This window comes from Lissotriton vulgaris, chromosome 3_1 (assembly GCF_964263255.1).
Source record: "Lissotriton vulgaris chromosome 3_1, aLisVul1.2, whole genome shotgun sequence".
In the NCBI taxonomy this organism is placed as follows: domain Eukaryota; kingdom Metazoa; phylum Chordata; class Amphibia; order Caudata; family Salamandridae; genus Lissotriton; species Lissotriton vulgaris.
This window is the reverse complement of record NC_141689.1, coordinates 350333263-350345715: the sequence shown is the minus strand read 5'-3', so window position 1 is coordinate 350345715 and position 12453 is coordinate 350333263. Positions and strand designations below refer to the sequence as shown.

Below are 12453 nucleotides of genomic sequence, written 5' to 3'. Positions count from 1 at the left end.
TTCTACCCAAGGTTGTGTCTCAGTTTCACATCAACCAAACAATCGAATTACCTGTTTTCTTTCAAAATCCTGAGTCACTGGCGGAGGGGAAGCTCCATACCCTTGACGTTAAACGGGCCCTAATGTATTACATCGATAGGACCAAGGATTTTAGGAAAACTAAGCAACTCTTTGTCGCCTTTGCACCGCACCACAAAGGTAACCCTATTTCCAAGGCTGGTATTGCTAGGTGGATTGTTAAATGTATCCAGATCTGCTATTGAAAAGCAAAACGCACTCTTACCATTCCGCCAAGAGCCCACTCCACCAGGAAGTTAGGGGCCTCTATGGCATTCCTTGGAAACATTCCGTTGGAAGACATATGTAGAGCAGCCACATGGTCTACCACACACACATTTACTAAGCATTACTGTGTGGATGTGCACTCCAAACAGCAGGCAGCTGTAGGGCAGGCTGTTCTCGAGCCGCTTTTTCAAACTGCTGCAGCTGGCACGGGCGGCCGTAGCTAATGGAGGGACTGCTATGTATTCTATGCACAGAAATGAATTCAGCAGCCCACATGCCTCGAACCGAATATGCTACTTACCAGTATGCATCTGTTCTTGGCATGTAGGGCTGCTGACATTCATATCGCCCGCCCTCCTCCCCGGCGCCTGTAGCAGCTGCAGTATTCACATATACTTATAGCATGGTCATCATTCACTGAGTTTCACTCCATCTTGGCCACAATGGCGAAAAACAATCTGGGGATGGAGTCGATGCCCATGCGCACTGTAGTCCAGGGGAGGAGCCACCTAACTCGTGATACTTCGAAGACTCTTCCAGGACAACAATGTGCAATCATCCGAACCCAACACTAGGTGGCGATCTATGCACAGATATGAATGTCAGCAGCCCTACATGCCAAGAACAGATGCATACTGGTAAGTAGCATATTCGCTTCCTCACGTATGTGCCTCTCGGCTGTGGGGCTGTTCCTGCCTTGTCCACTGCTACGGGGCTGATGCTTGTTCAGCTGTTCACTTTGCTGGGAGTGTTCTCATGAGGTGAGTACTGTCTCCGTTTTCACCTCTACCTCTGGCGGTGGTTCTTTTCTTCCTTGGCACTCTTTTGGTGCCGTCTGTTCCTCCGGGTTCTCTGGCGGACGCCCTTTTTGCCCTTCGGGTAGGCTTGTGGTATCCTTCTCCTCGTTCTTGATTACTTCTGCTTGGTTAGGGCCGGGCCTTCCTGCCTGCCTCCATGACACATCCCCTGTTGGGGCCCTGTGTCCTTCCAAGCTGGACCCTCCTCCCCTCTGGGTATAGCTAGGGTATCTATTCTATGTTAAGGAATCTGCGGCTAGTAGTCTCTATCAGATGTACGAGTTGCTTACCTTTGGTAGCGATGTATCTAGTAGAGACGATTCTAGCTTCAGAGTCCTTCACGGGCCACCCTTCCTCCCCGTTCTGCGAGGACCTCCAGTTTGGTCTTCTGCACTCGTCCCCCTCCTGGTGGCTTTGTCTTCAAGTGTCCTTTTTCACTTCTTCCCTGGTGGGATGCTTCGTTCTGTTTATTTGTTCTACCCCTTCCTTTCTGGTACTTGGACGGTAGGTTCAAGTGTCCTTCTGCGTCCCCACACCCAGGTTCTCCAGTGTGGGGCCTGTTCATATTCTTCTCCCTTTTTCACTCCTGGGGTTTCTGACTTCTCTGCAGTCTTCTGGGTTGGGGTCTCTTGACGGTGCCTCAGCCCTAAGCTCTTTACAGAGGTTACAACCTTCCTTGATGGTGTTGTCTTGGGGTAATTGGTTGTTGCTCATCTGTTCCAAATTTGTTATCCCTCACTGTTATAGTTTGTGGTTTCAGACTTTCCGTCGTATTTTATGAAATTTTTCAAACTGCTTTTTCACACACTGTTCCCATGCTCTCACAGTTTTGATGGTTATGTCTCTGCGTTGTGGCGCGGAAAAAGTACTCCGAAGAAAACAGACATCAGCACGCCAGGGTGGGTCTTATGTGACCTCGCTGACTCGACACCCGCGGACAGCGGCAGGGCGGAGTCGATTGGTGCCGCCCCCTACGCCCCCATCCCTTTCTCCCACCCCATTCCCCCTATATCCTCTATCCCCCCCTTCCCCTCTCCCGGCGCACAGGGATGCTGTGGCAAAGATTTTCCGGATCCAGTCTCACCTTATTCTACATTAAGGAATCTGCCACTAGAATCGTCTCTACCAGATACATTGTTACCAAAGGTAAGTAACTTGTACTTTTTGGATACTCCTGCACTCATGACCTGCATGCTTCTTAGTAACAAAACCCCTTTGTGATCAGTCCAATTTCCTATATGGCACCTTTAATTTTATGCTTTAGAAATAACTGTTTAATCACTCTTTTTAGTCATGTTTTTTTTTTTTTTTTACTAAACAGCCTACAATTTTTAGGTCTTGTGGCGATTACAGCGCTGTCTCGCCAGATTGGAGCGGGCCGCGCGTGTGTGCACATCTCCTGTTTCCCTTGAAAGACTCCAACACACACAGCCACACCTCCCCCTGTTTTCGCACACGTATGCGCGCACACACAGAGACACGCACGAGCGCACATACACGCACGCATACAGAGACACCCCCCCACCCCGCCGCCACACACATACACACAGGCGCTCACACACATGAGTGCACCTAGACCCCCCCCTGCTGATCCCCTTCTCCCCTACAACTAAGCCCCACTCACCGACACTCCGGACTTCTGCAGCCTCCACGGGGCTCTCCCTCGGGCATGGGAGACCCGCGTCACCACTGCTCCTCTGGCCAGGCACTCCGCGGGCGCAGGCTTTTGAAGACGGAAGTCCCGCCCCACAACAGGTTTCAGTTTCTCTCACATCTTGTGGTTATTAATGTGACTCCTTATGTCAGCATTCGTACTATTTCTAAGCACTAGAGCTTTCGGCAGTTACAGGAAAGAGAGCTGTTGGGGTAATGTGCAGAGGGTCACCCAGTAGTCAGCTGGAGAAGTTCAGGGTACGTCCCGTTGGTGGATGCTATATAGGCAAAAACGTACCCACGGCGGGGGACACAATATCTGAGAGGGTGAAAAAGGCTGGTATTTCAAAAGTTAGAATCGAAAATTGTTCTTGCCAAGTTAACTACACCCTCTCAGATATTGTGTGTGTCTGTCTGTGTCTCTCTCTCTCTTCTGACTGGCATTCAGACTCAGAGTGTTTTGTTTTGAAAGCGTTTAAACATTGCAAATACTGCACATTAGTGTTTTGGTTTAACTAGATAACAGTACAATAAAAGCCAAAATAATTTGATAATGGTGCATTTCTTAAACATTTGAAAAACGCTATGTATTCTGTCAAAATAAAACTCGTAAGTCTTGGCGATTTGCTTGCTTCAATCAAAGGAAAGACTGTCCTATAAAAATGACTCGCTGTTGTCTATTCCGAATGTGGAACCTTTAGTAGGGACAAAATACATATTTGTATGTTACAAATATAAAAAGTAAAATGGGTTACACTGATGGCTTGACAAACCCTCAGCCCTGCTAATAGTAAATCATGATCAGAGACAGCTTTTGCCTGTGGTACTCGTGGCCAACTTGGCTGTTCAGGTCAGTCACACAGGTCTGTGTGCTCACTTGACGAAGTTGTCTCCTGTGATTGCACCGCCCATCCCCTTTCTCAGTGTGTTACCAACTACAGAGAGACTCAGTGCCCTGTTGATGTATCCTGTTAATTGGTCCTTTGTGTCTTTTGTTATTCACGATTCGCCTTTTGCACCTCTGCGTCTAGCACTCTTGTTACCTTTCTTCTATTCGCTGGGAAAAGACACAGTGCACAGAGCAACAGTGCGTTGGATTACTCGTAAAAGGACGTTTTCTTCCTACTTGCTTTTGTACTATGCTTTTTATAAACATGGCTAATTCAAAATCCCTTTGGAAGAAAATAGGTTGAGACTTTAAGTAGTACTGCGCTATACCAACAGACGAGAAAAAATTTGTGTTGGGCAAATAAAATAACAGAATATCCTGCTGGGTTTGATCTTTTAATCTACCAAGGTCCGCACAATTAACCCCTGTTCCAAAACTACTAGCAGACAATTATGCTCATGGCAGAGCAGCTAGCGGTAAAGGCAAAGTGTGAATAGAATAACGGCGCATTGTTGCTACATTATACATACGACATCTGAGTTGAGTTATAACTTTTGATAACCTTCTTATTGTTGGTTATTTTGTTAATCTTATTACAATAACTCAAGGCTGCTACATACACCGCGAACATTACTCATACTTGGTTATTTTCACACGAATGTCCACCCTCCCTTCATGTTGCCTGTCCATGTTGCCTCCCTCCCGCACACCCTCCCTCTGTGTTGCCTCCTGCCTAAACCGTGTAGCCTCCCGCCCACCCTCCCTCCGTGTTGCCTCCTGCCTACTCTCCCTCCATGTTGCCTCCCGCCTAAACAGTGTTGCCTCACACCCGCCCCGACACCCACCCACCCTCGCTGCTGCCTCTCGCCCACCCACCCTCCGTGCTGCCTCTCGCCCACCCAGCCACCCTCTGTGCTGCCTCTCACCCAGCCACCCTCTGTGCTGCCTCTCACCCAGCCACCCTCTGTGTTGCCTCTTGCCCAATGTGTTGCCTCTCGCTCAATGTGTTGCCTATTGCCCACCCACCCAGTGCTACCTACCACCCACCCTCCGTGTTGCCTGGCGAACCCCCAACCACCGTCAGTGTTGCCTGCCGCCCCCACCCATTCTCCGTGTTACCTCCCACCCTTCGTGTGTCCCCCCGCGCTGCCTAACCCTCCCGCATTGCCTAACCCCCTCGCGTTGCCTAACCCCCCCGCGTTGCCTAACCCCGTGTTGCCTAACCCCCTGCGTTGCCTAACCCCCCGCGTTGCCTAACCCTCTGTGTTGCCATACCCACCCTCTGTGTAGCATTACACCCACCCTCTGTGTTGCAGCCCACCCACTCACCCACTGTGTTGCATTCCGCCCACCAACCTTCTGTGTTGCCTCCCTGTTGTCTAACCACCCACCCTCCATCACTGATGCCTATCTCTCACTATTGGCTCCAACCCACCATCCCTCCCTGTTGCCTCCCATCCACCCTTGCTCCTTTCCTGTTGCCGAAACGTGTTTCGTTCCAAACGCCCTTCCTACATCCGTGTTGCAGTCGACTGCCCTCCCTCTGTAATGCATCATGTCTACCCTCCTTCTGTGCTGCCTCCGCCCTCCTTCCGAGTTGCCTACTGACCGTCCTCCCTCACTCTGTGTTGCCTACCATCCACCCTCAGTGTTGCCTCCCACATGCCCTCCCTGCTTCTGTGTTGCGCCCTCACTCTCTCGCCCTCACTCTCTCTCTATCTCTCGCATCACTCAGCACCACCACAGCATCACTCAGGGGCACCACAACATCAATATGCGCTACCACAGCATCACTGAATGCCACAGCATCACTCGTCGCCACCACAGCATCAATCTGTGCAACCATTCAACAACAACTGGTTCAAATATGGTCTCTCAATGTTTCAAGCTTTATTACAAATGTCACAAAAAGATGTTAATATTTCACTTCTGTTCTTTGATTTTCATCACAAAAAAATACAATGAACATAATCTTCACAAGTTATTTACAAACGTTTAAGCTATTGCCATTATAAATTACAATAACTTTTATTTAAGTATTAATTATTAAAGTCATTGATATTTGTGAAATCAATACATCTAAGTCACGTAAATACAGCACATATTGCATTACAAATGGTATAGGTGTCACATTTGAGAAAGTTAAAACTATTGGCATTGTGGCAGTCTCTTTTACTGCCAGCCTTGCTCATCGTAAGCAAGGACTATACTTTCAAAGTGCGTGTTTATGCACCGATTGCAGGTTTTAAAAACAAATGAATAAAAGGCATTGTCATTTACAATGCCAATAGCTCAAACTTTAATAATGCGAGACCTATTGCATTGTAAATGCTTGTTTACTTAACTGAGCCATCTACATTTATTTATTTAAGCATGTATTTAATGGATTGCATCTGTAACATGCGTTTTATTTTGTTTTAGAACCTGTGTTTACGTTCTTGGTATATTATCTAAAACAAAGCAAGGCTGTGACATTCTTAAGCAACTCAATTGGGATGCAGTAAGACACAGTCGCAGGCATCCTTGGCCAGTTGTTCCTGATGATATTGATCAGCTGTACAGTGAACTTTCGTCCATACCAAGTACACTAAGTTTGAACTCGGAGTCGACCAGTTCACGACACAACAGTGAAAGTGAATCTACACCAGCAGGTAAGGGAATTTCATATTATCTACTTTTTGAGGAATGTATTGTTAGCATATTTCTTGTTTTCTCATTTAGGGAGCCCATACTTCTCAAATAGATATCATTAGATCACTAAGATATGTATTTTCTTGTGTGCTTCTTCACCTTGTTGATGCTAAAGCTGCAATTATGTGGTGCAAGGAATACCCGTTCTTCCATAAGTGACATTAAAAGGAATGAGGCCCTATTGAAGTTATATCTATTTTTTTCTTCCTCACTTTGTGTAGCATCAAGATGCAGCACTGTAAGTAAATGACACTTTTTTACATGATCAACCCAAAGTTTTGGACTGATGCTGCTGTTTTTTCAACTCAGAGTGCACTGAGGCCTGCTGACCAGATATCAGTGCCAGTGCCTGGACCCTTACACATGTATGTTTGATTGGCCTATACCCAATTGCCATAAACTTTCTTACTTAGAAGTCATTAATATATGGTACCAGGTGTACCCAGAGCCTGTAAGTTAGTCCCCCCCCATACTGCTGCACTGGTTGAGCCACCCTGAGTGTGACAATGTAAAACATATCTCCCAGCTTGCCAATGCAGACTTGTAGAACAGTTTAAAAACTGGTAATTCGACTTGGCCATTTACAATAGTGGCAAAGCCCATACCTCTCTTTTAAAATGTGTATATGGCACTCTACTGCAGGTCTATTGAGTACTTAGGCAGGATCCAGTATTTTAAAAAGCAGAACATGAGTTTAACATGCTCTAACAGACAAAATGTGCAATTGTCATTTTTACAGGCGAGAGGCTAGTAGCCCCATTGGCGAGTACAGGATTACATGCGGACAACTCTGCTGTCCTAACTTCTGAATGGAACTACTTAAGTTGGTACTTCAAGGTATCAAAGAACTCATTACATTAAGCCCGACTTGATGTGCAAGTCGAAATTAATGTAACTAGTTGCTGCATGCAAGTTTTTGAAAGTTGCCTAAGTTTCCAAGTACCCATTTACAGATGCTATCCAACAATCCACCCTTCTGCCCACCTGGTGAGACATGTAATCTGCTCCCAGGACATGTAAAAATAGAGGCCGTCTTCTGAAAGGAAGCAAATGGGAAACTTCCTTTCAAGGGCAAATTGTAAAGTCACTCAAGAGGGACTACCCTTTTGTCTGAAGCGACAGGTTGGTGTTGAATACAGATACGGGGAAACACTGGCCAAAATGATTTTTATTTATTTTTCCTTTCCATGGACGAGTATCCCCCAGGTAAGCACACCTCAAGGATGAGCTACCGAGCACCACGCACCAAGAGAAGGACCTGCCCCCTTGGAAGTGAGCAGAATTGAGCACCCTGGGAAGCTAGATGCCACACTTCACAGCAAGTGATCATCAAGCGGGAGTGAACCAAGTAACCCATTGGCTACTGATCACGACCTCACGAAAGGCACTTTCTGGGCATTAAACGGGCCACCCCTGGCACCCAGAACTCAGATCTTGCTTAGACTGTAGAAGAGGACTGAAGGACTGCTCTACTGACCCTGGACCTGGCAAAGAGAGGCTTCACTGGTGTTAGACTGCCCCTGCTGCTCCTGGGACTAGCAAAGGAACTAGCAAAGGAAAGGACTGTGCCTCCTGTGTCCTATTTGAGAAGATTTCCCTGGACCCTAGCCAGAAGGAGAGACTCTACGAGTCAGAGTCACAAAATCTCCTGGTGAGTTGGTAGCCAAAACCACCAAATACGTGATCCTCGCTCCTCGCCCCACTGGAACCTGGAAAACTGATACCCAATGCTCAAAAGTTGCACCCGCATCACCTGGACCTGGGAGAGGTGTTGGAGTGCAGTTTGGCCGCCCAAAAGATAGTTATTGCCAAAAGAAGGGAACCTCTGACTTTGCTTGGCCAGGCAAGCAGTATTACAGTCGCAAACTGGACATTTGCTGAACCCTAAGAGAACTTCGAGAGATGTTGACTCCTGTGGCCAGAGTTTCTTCACCAAGACCGTGGACCAATGAGTAGCACCAGGAAGACCGCACAGTATTTTCGGCTTTCTTTTAGCACCTTCAGCATCCTGTCTCCCTTGCAGCAGGACCACTCAATAGAAGGTAATGCTGCAACTGGACTGTAGACTGGCCCACCACCATAGCGGATCGCCGAAAGTCCTTAATAAATGCTTTCATCCTTGATGTGACTTTTTGCTGAAAATGTTTTGATGTTTCAAGTTCGTTGAATTTTCAGTGAGTGGTGGCAGTTGAATGAAAAGTCTTTATTTATTGTTTCTTTTATAATCTATCTCCAGAACCCTCTTGGGGATCTTTATCGTTTTGGTGCCTATATATTAATTTTTAGGTCGAGCCTATGGCAGCGCGCATGCACTTCATAGGAAATAAACGTCTTGGAATGACTTCAGCTTCAGGTGAAGCTTGTGTATGTGGTGCTCACACGCCATTGGCCTTTACGTCTGGCTTTAGCACGCAATTGGCCAAAGGCGTGTGGATGTCCCAGCTTTTAGGGAAATGTTCACTCCCAGAGCGTTTTACTCTTGGGAGCCAGCAGCGGCGCGTAGGGGCCATTTGGTTTTAATCAGCATGTGCGTGCTTGGTTTAAATGCAGTCTTTCGCCCTTGTTTGCAGGACATGGTTGTAAGTAAATGTAGCGTCTTGGTCCTGGAGTTTGATGTTTATATAGTGCTGCTGCACCCTCTTCTCCTCTGTATGTACGCATTTATTTTAGCGTGACACCAAGCTCAGTTTTTCGTGTTTTTTGTTTTTTATTTGATACCAAGCGAGGTGCCCGCTTTTGAGACACTGCACTCCGTTTATTTTTTTTATTTTTTTTTTATGTAATACAGAGCCCTGCGCAAGCTTCAGGGATTCTGCGCTCGGTTTATTTTATTATTTTCCTTGGTCTGGGTTAGGGAAAACTCTGTAATAATACCCGACAATGACAGTATATTATTTCTCTGCCGCCCTAGTGCATTTACGTAAAGGAGATAACTGCGTATGTTGGGGCGCCAGGCATTATAGTGAGGACAGTGCCAACATTCGTGTTCCGAGGGCAGAAAGTGGCGGCATATGAGGCTACAGTCACGTCATTTGCCGGTTCTGTGCCCGCTTTTTGTGAATAACACTGCAACACCCATTACACGTTAGTGCGGCGTTCACGCCAGCAAAGCTGACCTTTTACACCCTCCTTCTGTGAAGCTATGGCCCGAAAACTGCACTATGCAGAATTCTTCTATATCTTGATGCATTTTCAATAAACACAGCTCTATAGCGCCCTAAGACCGCAGTCCTGGCCGCTTTCTCTTTTCCAGGTCTCTTCCATCCCTTTTCAACAATGGAGTGCTGCTAACACCTGTCCCAGTGGCTTGAATGATCTTTCATTGTGACCGCCGCCCACCCCAAGGAGTGTAAATTCCCCTTCACACCTGATTACGGCAGACCTTTCACACGTCACGTTTTGTTAATGCTTCACAATCATTGTTGTTATTGTTAATTGACATTTGTACAGCGCTGAATCACCAACAGGTCTCTCCAGCGCTAGGGGGCAGAAGGTGGGCAGCTACACGACACAGGGTCGACGCATGAGTTTTAGCAGTGCTAAGTGTTTCTCTGAACAGGATAGTTTTCAGCTGTTTCCTGAAACTAAGCAGGGAGGGTTCTTTACAGGTTCCTTACGGAGACGTTCAGGAAGCTCGTTCCAGAGCTGGGGGGCTAAGACAGAGAGGGCTCTGCCTCCTTTTGATGTAAGCTTATACCGGGGGCAGGATAGACGACAGGCCTTTGAAGACCGTAGTGTGCGGCCAGGCACATAGGCCTCCAGGCGTTCTTTTATATAAGTTGGGGCAAGGCCATAGATTGATTTATGGATGATACAGAGGCCCTTGAATTTCGCTCTCTGCCTAATGGGGAGCCAATGTAGTTCATGTAGCAACGGGGTGGCATGGAATCTTCTAGGAAGCCTGAAGATCAGTCTTGCTGCATCATTTAGAACCACCTGAAGTCTGTTAGCTAGTGTTTGAGGGAGGCCCATGTATAAGGCATTGCCGTAATCAAGCCTTGAAACGATGGTGGCCAAAACTATCATTTGTAGTGAGGTGGTGGTCAAAAGAGGGGCGAGTTCCCGCATCTGTCTGATCAGGCGGGTACATGTACCGACCACCGAGGTAACTTGATTGGCCATTGAGAGCTCGGAGTCGATTTTTAAACCAAGGCTCTTCACGACCGGCACTGGGGTAGGGTTGGGACCAAGCTCCTGGGGCCAGAAGTAATCGTTCCAGGGGAATTAATAGAAGGGATGACCAAGACCTCTGTCTTGTCAGGATTGATTTTCAGCGAGTTTGCTGACATCCAACTCACTGTAAATCTGAGCACATTTTGGACATGGGCCTGGGCAAGGGGGGTGTTGTGTATGCTGAGGAGTTGAGTGTCATCAGCGTAGTTGAGTATTTTACAGTCCATTTTGGCTAGAGCTACTATCAATAATTAACTAGCTAATAATTTTATAGTTCCCCTACCTGTGTCCTAATCTCACGGAAACGCTTCCTTGCACAGCGGTATTACGCCGCAATCACTGCCATTAGGGCGGGCCGGTCCCCGCGCTTTGTTTACTTGGGGCACCATCTTGGGAGGGTCGAAGTAAGACTCCTCAGCTATTGGCTGAAGCCAATCTCGTGGACTGGCTAGAGGCTGTATTCCGGTGTCCTACTTAAAGCGGGTAGGTTGAGAGGCTCACTCTCTGTTTGAATTTCGTCGTGCACATCGCGCTTCTTGTAAGAAGCAGGCTGCCATTGAATATTTTAACCAACCCTTTTTTGTCGTTTATTTTATCTTATTTAGTCGCATTTTTCCCTTTTTTTTAAAAATAGTTTAGTACTGCTAATAATTTTATAGTTCCCCTACCTGTGTCCTAATCTCACGGAAACGCTTCCTTGCACAGCGGTATTACGCCGCAATCACTGCCATTAGGGCGGGCCGGTCCCCGCGCTTTGTTTACTTGGGGCACCATCTTGGGAGGGTCGAAGTAAGACTCCTCAGCTATTGGCTGAAGCCAATCTCGTGGACTGGCTAGAGGCTGTATTCCGGTGTCCTACTTAAAGCGGGTAGGTTGAGAGGCTCACTCTCTGTTTGAATTTCGTCGTGCACATCGCGCTTCTTGTAAGAAGCAGGCTGCCATTGAATATTTTAACCAACCCTTTTTTGTCGTTTATTTTATCTTATTTAGTCGCATTTTTCCCTTTTTTTTAAAAATAGTTTAGTACTGCTAATAATTTTATAGTTCCCCTACCTGTGTCCTAATCTCACGGAAACGCTTCCTTGCACAGCGGTATTACGCCGCAATCACTGCCATTAGGGCGGGCCGGTCCCCGCGCTTTGTTTACTTGGGGCACCATCTTGGGAGGGTCGAAGTAAGACTCCTCAGCTATTGGCTGAAGCCAATCTCGTGGACTCGCTAGAGCCCTTCATAACTAAATGGACAGGACGCGCAGCGTGTACGCGCATCGTGGACGCCGCAGGGACGCCGGAGTCACGCCAGAGTCCAGCCCGTCTGCGCCCGTCCGCGCTGAGGACGCGCTGGACGCCTGGACTCTGGACTCCGCCGCTGTTACATCCCCTCTGCTTAGTTATTCCCGTCAGGACATGTTGCGTTTAAAACCCCGCAGATTAGGATGTACGCATTCTCTTGAACCAGTTGACCTAGTCCGTCCTCTGCGTTGTGGCTGCTCAACCAATTCCAGGCCTGCCAATCCCCACTGCTTCTCTCCCCCTGGTTACTCTGGTGCGATTGGGCCTACAACTATGGTAGTAGAAGGTATCCTGGTTAATGCCCGCTCCCTTATTAAAAATAAGATTATGTTTAGGGAAATGGTTTTAGATAGGAAACCAACCCTAGTGTTCATCACTGAAACTTGGGCCAAAGTTTCATCTGGTCCTGATCTAATCGATGCGGTCCCTGAAGGGTACTGCCTGACCAGACTGGACAGACAAGGTCGAGTGGGAGGTGGTATAGCGATTCTCTATAAAGACCACCTTCAATGTCACACTACACCTGTTTCTGATTTCCCGGACTGCTTCCAAGCCCTTTACTTCACCATCAAGGAAGCACAGTGCCCTTTTTTCCATGGAATCTTAATATATCGACCGCCAGGCCCACGGACTGATTTTACTTTTAAATTTCTTCAGGCCTTGGAACCATACT

At 47.4% G+C, this 12453-nt stretch overlaps 1 protein-coding gene across 2 annotated transcripts in view; it reads left to right on the top strand.

The window, feature by feature from the left end:
- The window catches only part of RICTOR (RPTOR independent companion of MTOR complex 2), a 1569237-nt gene that overhangs the window by 980057 nt on the left and 576727 nt on the right, over positions 1 to 12453 (top strand). For both annotated transcript variants that reach the window (XM_086960557.1, XM_086960556.1), the window contains exon 30: positions 6046 to 6275. In XM_086960557.1, coding sequence (XP_086816683.1) covers positions 6046 to 6275 — 230 coding nt within the window. The remainder of the gene's footprint in view (positions 1 to 6045; positions 6276 to 12453) is intronic.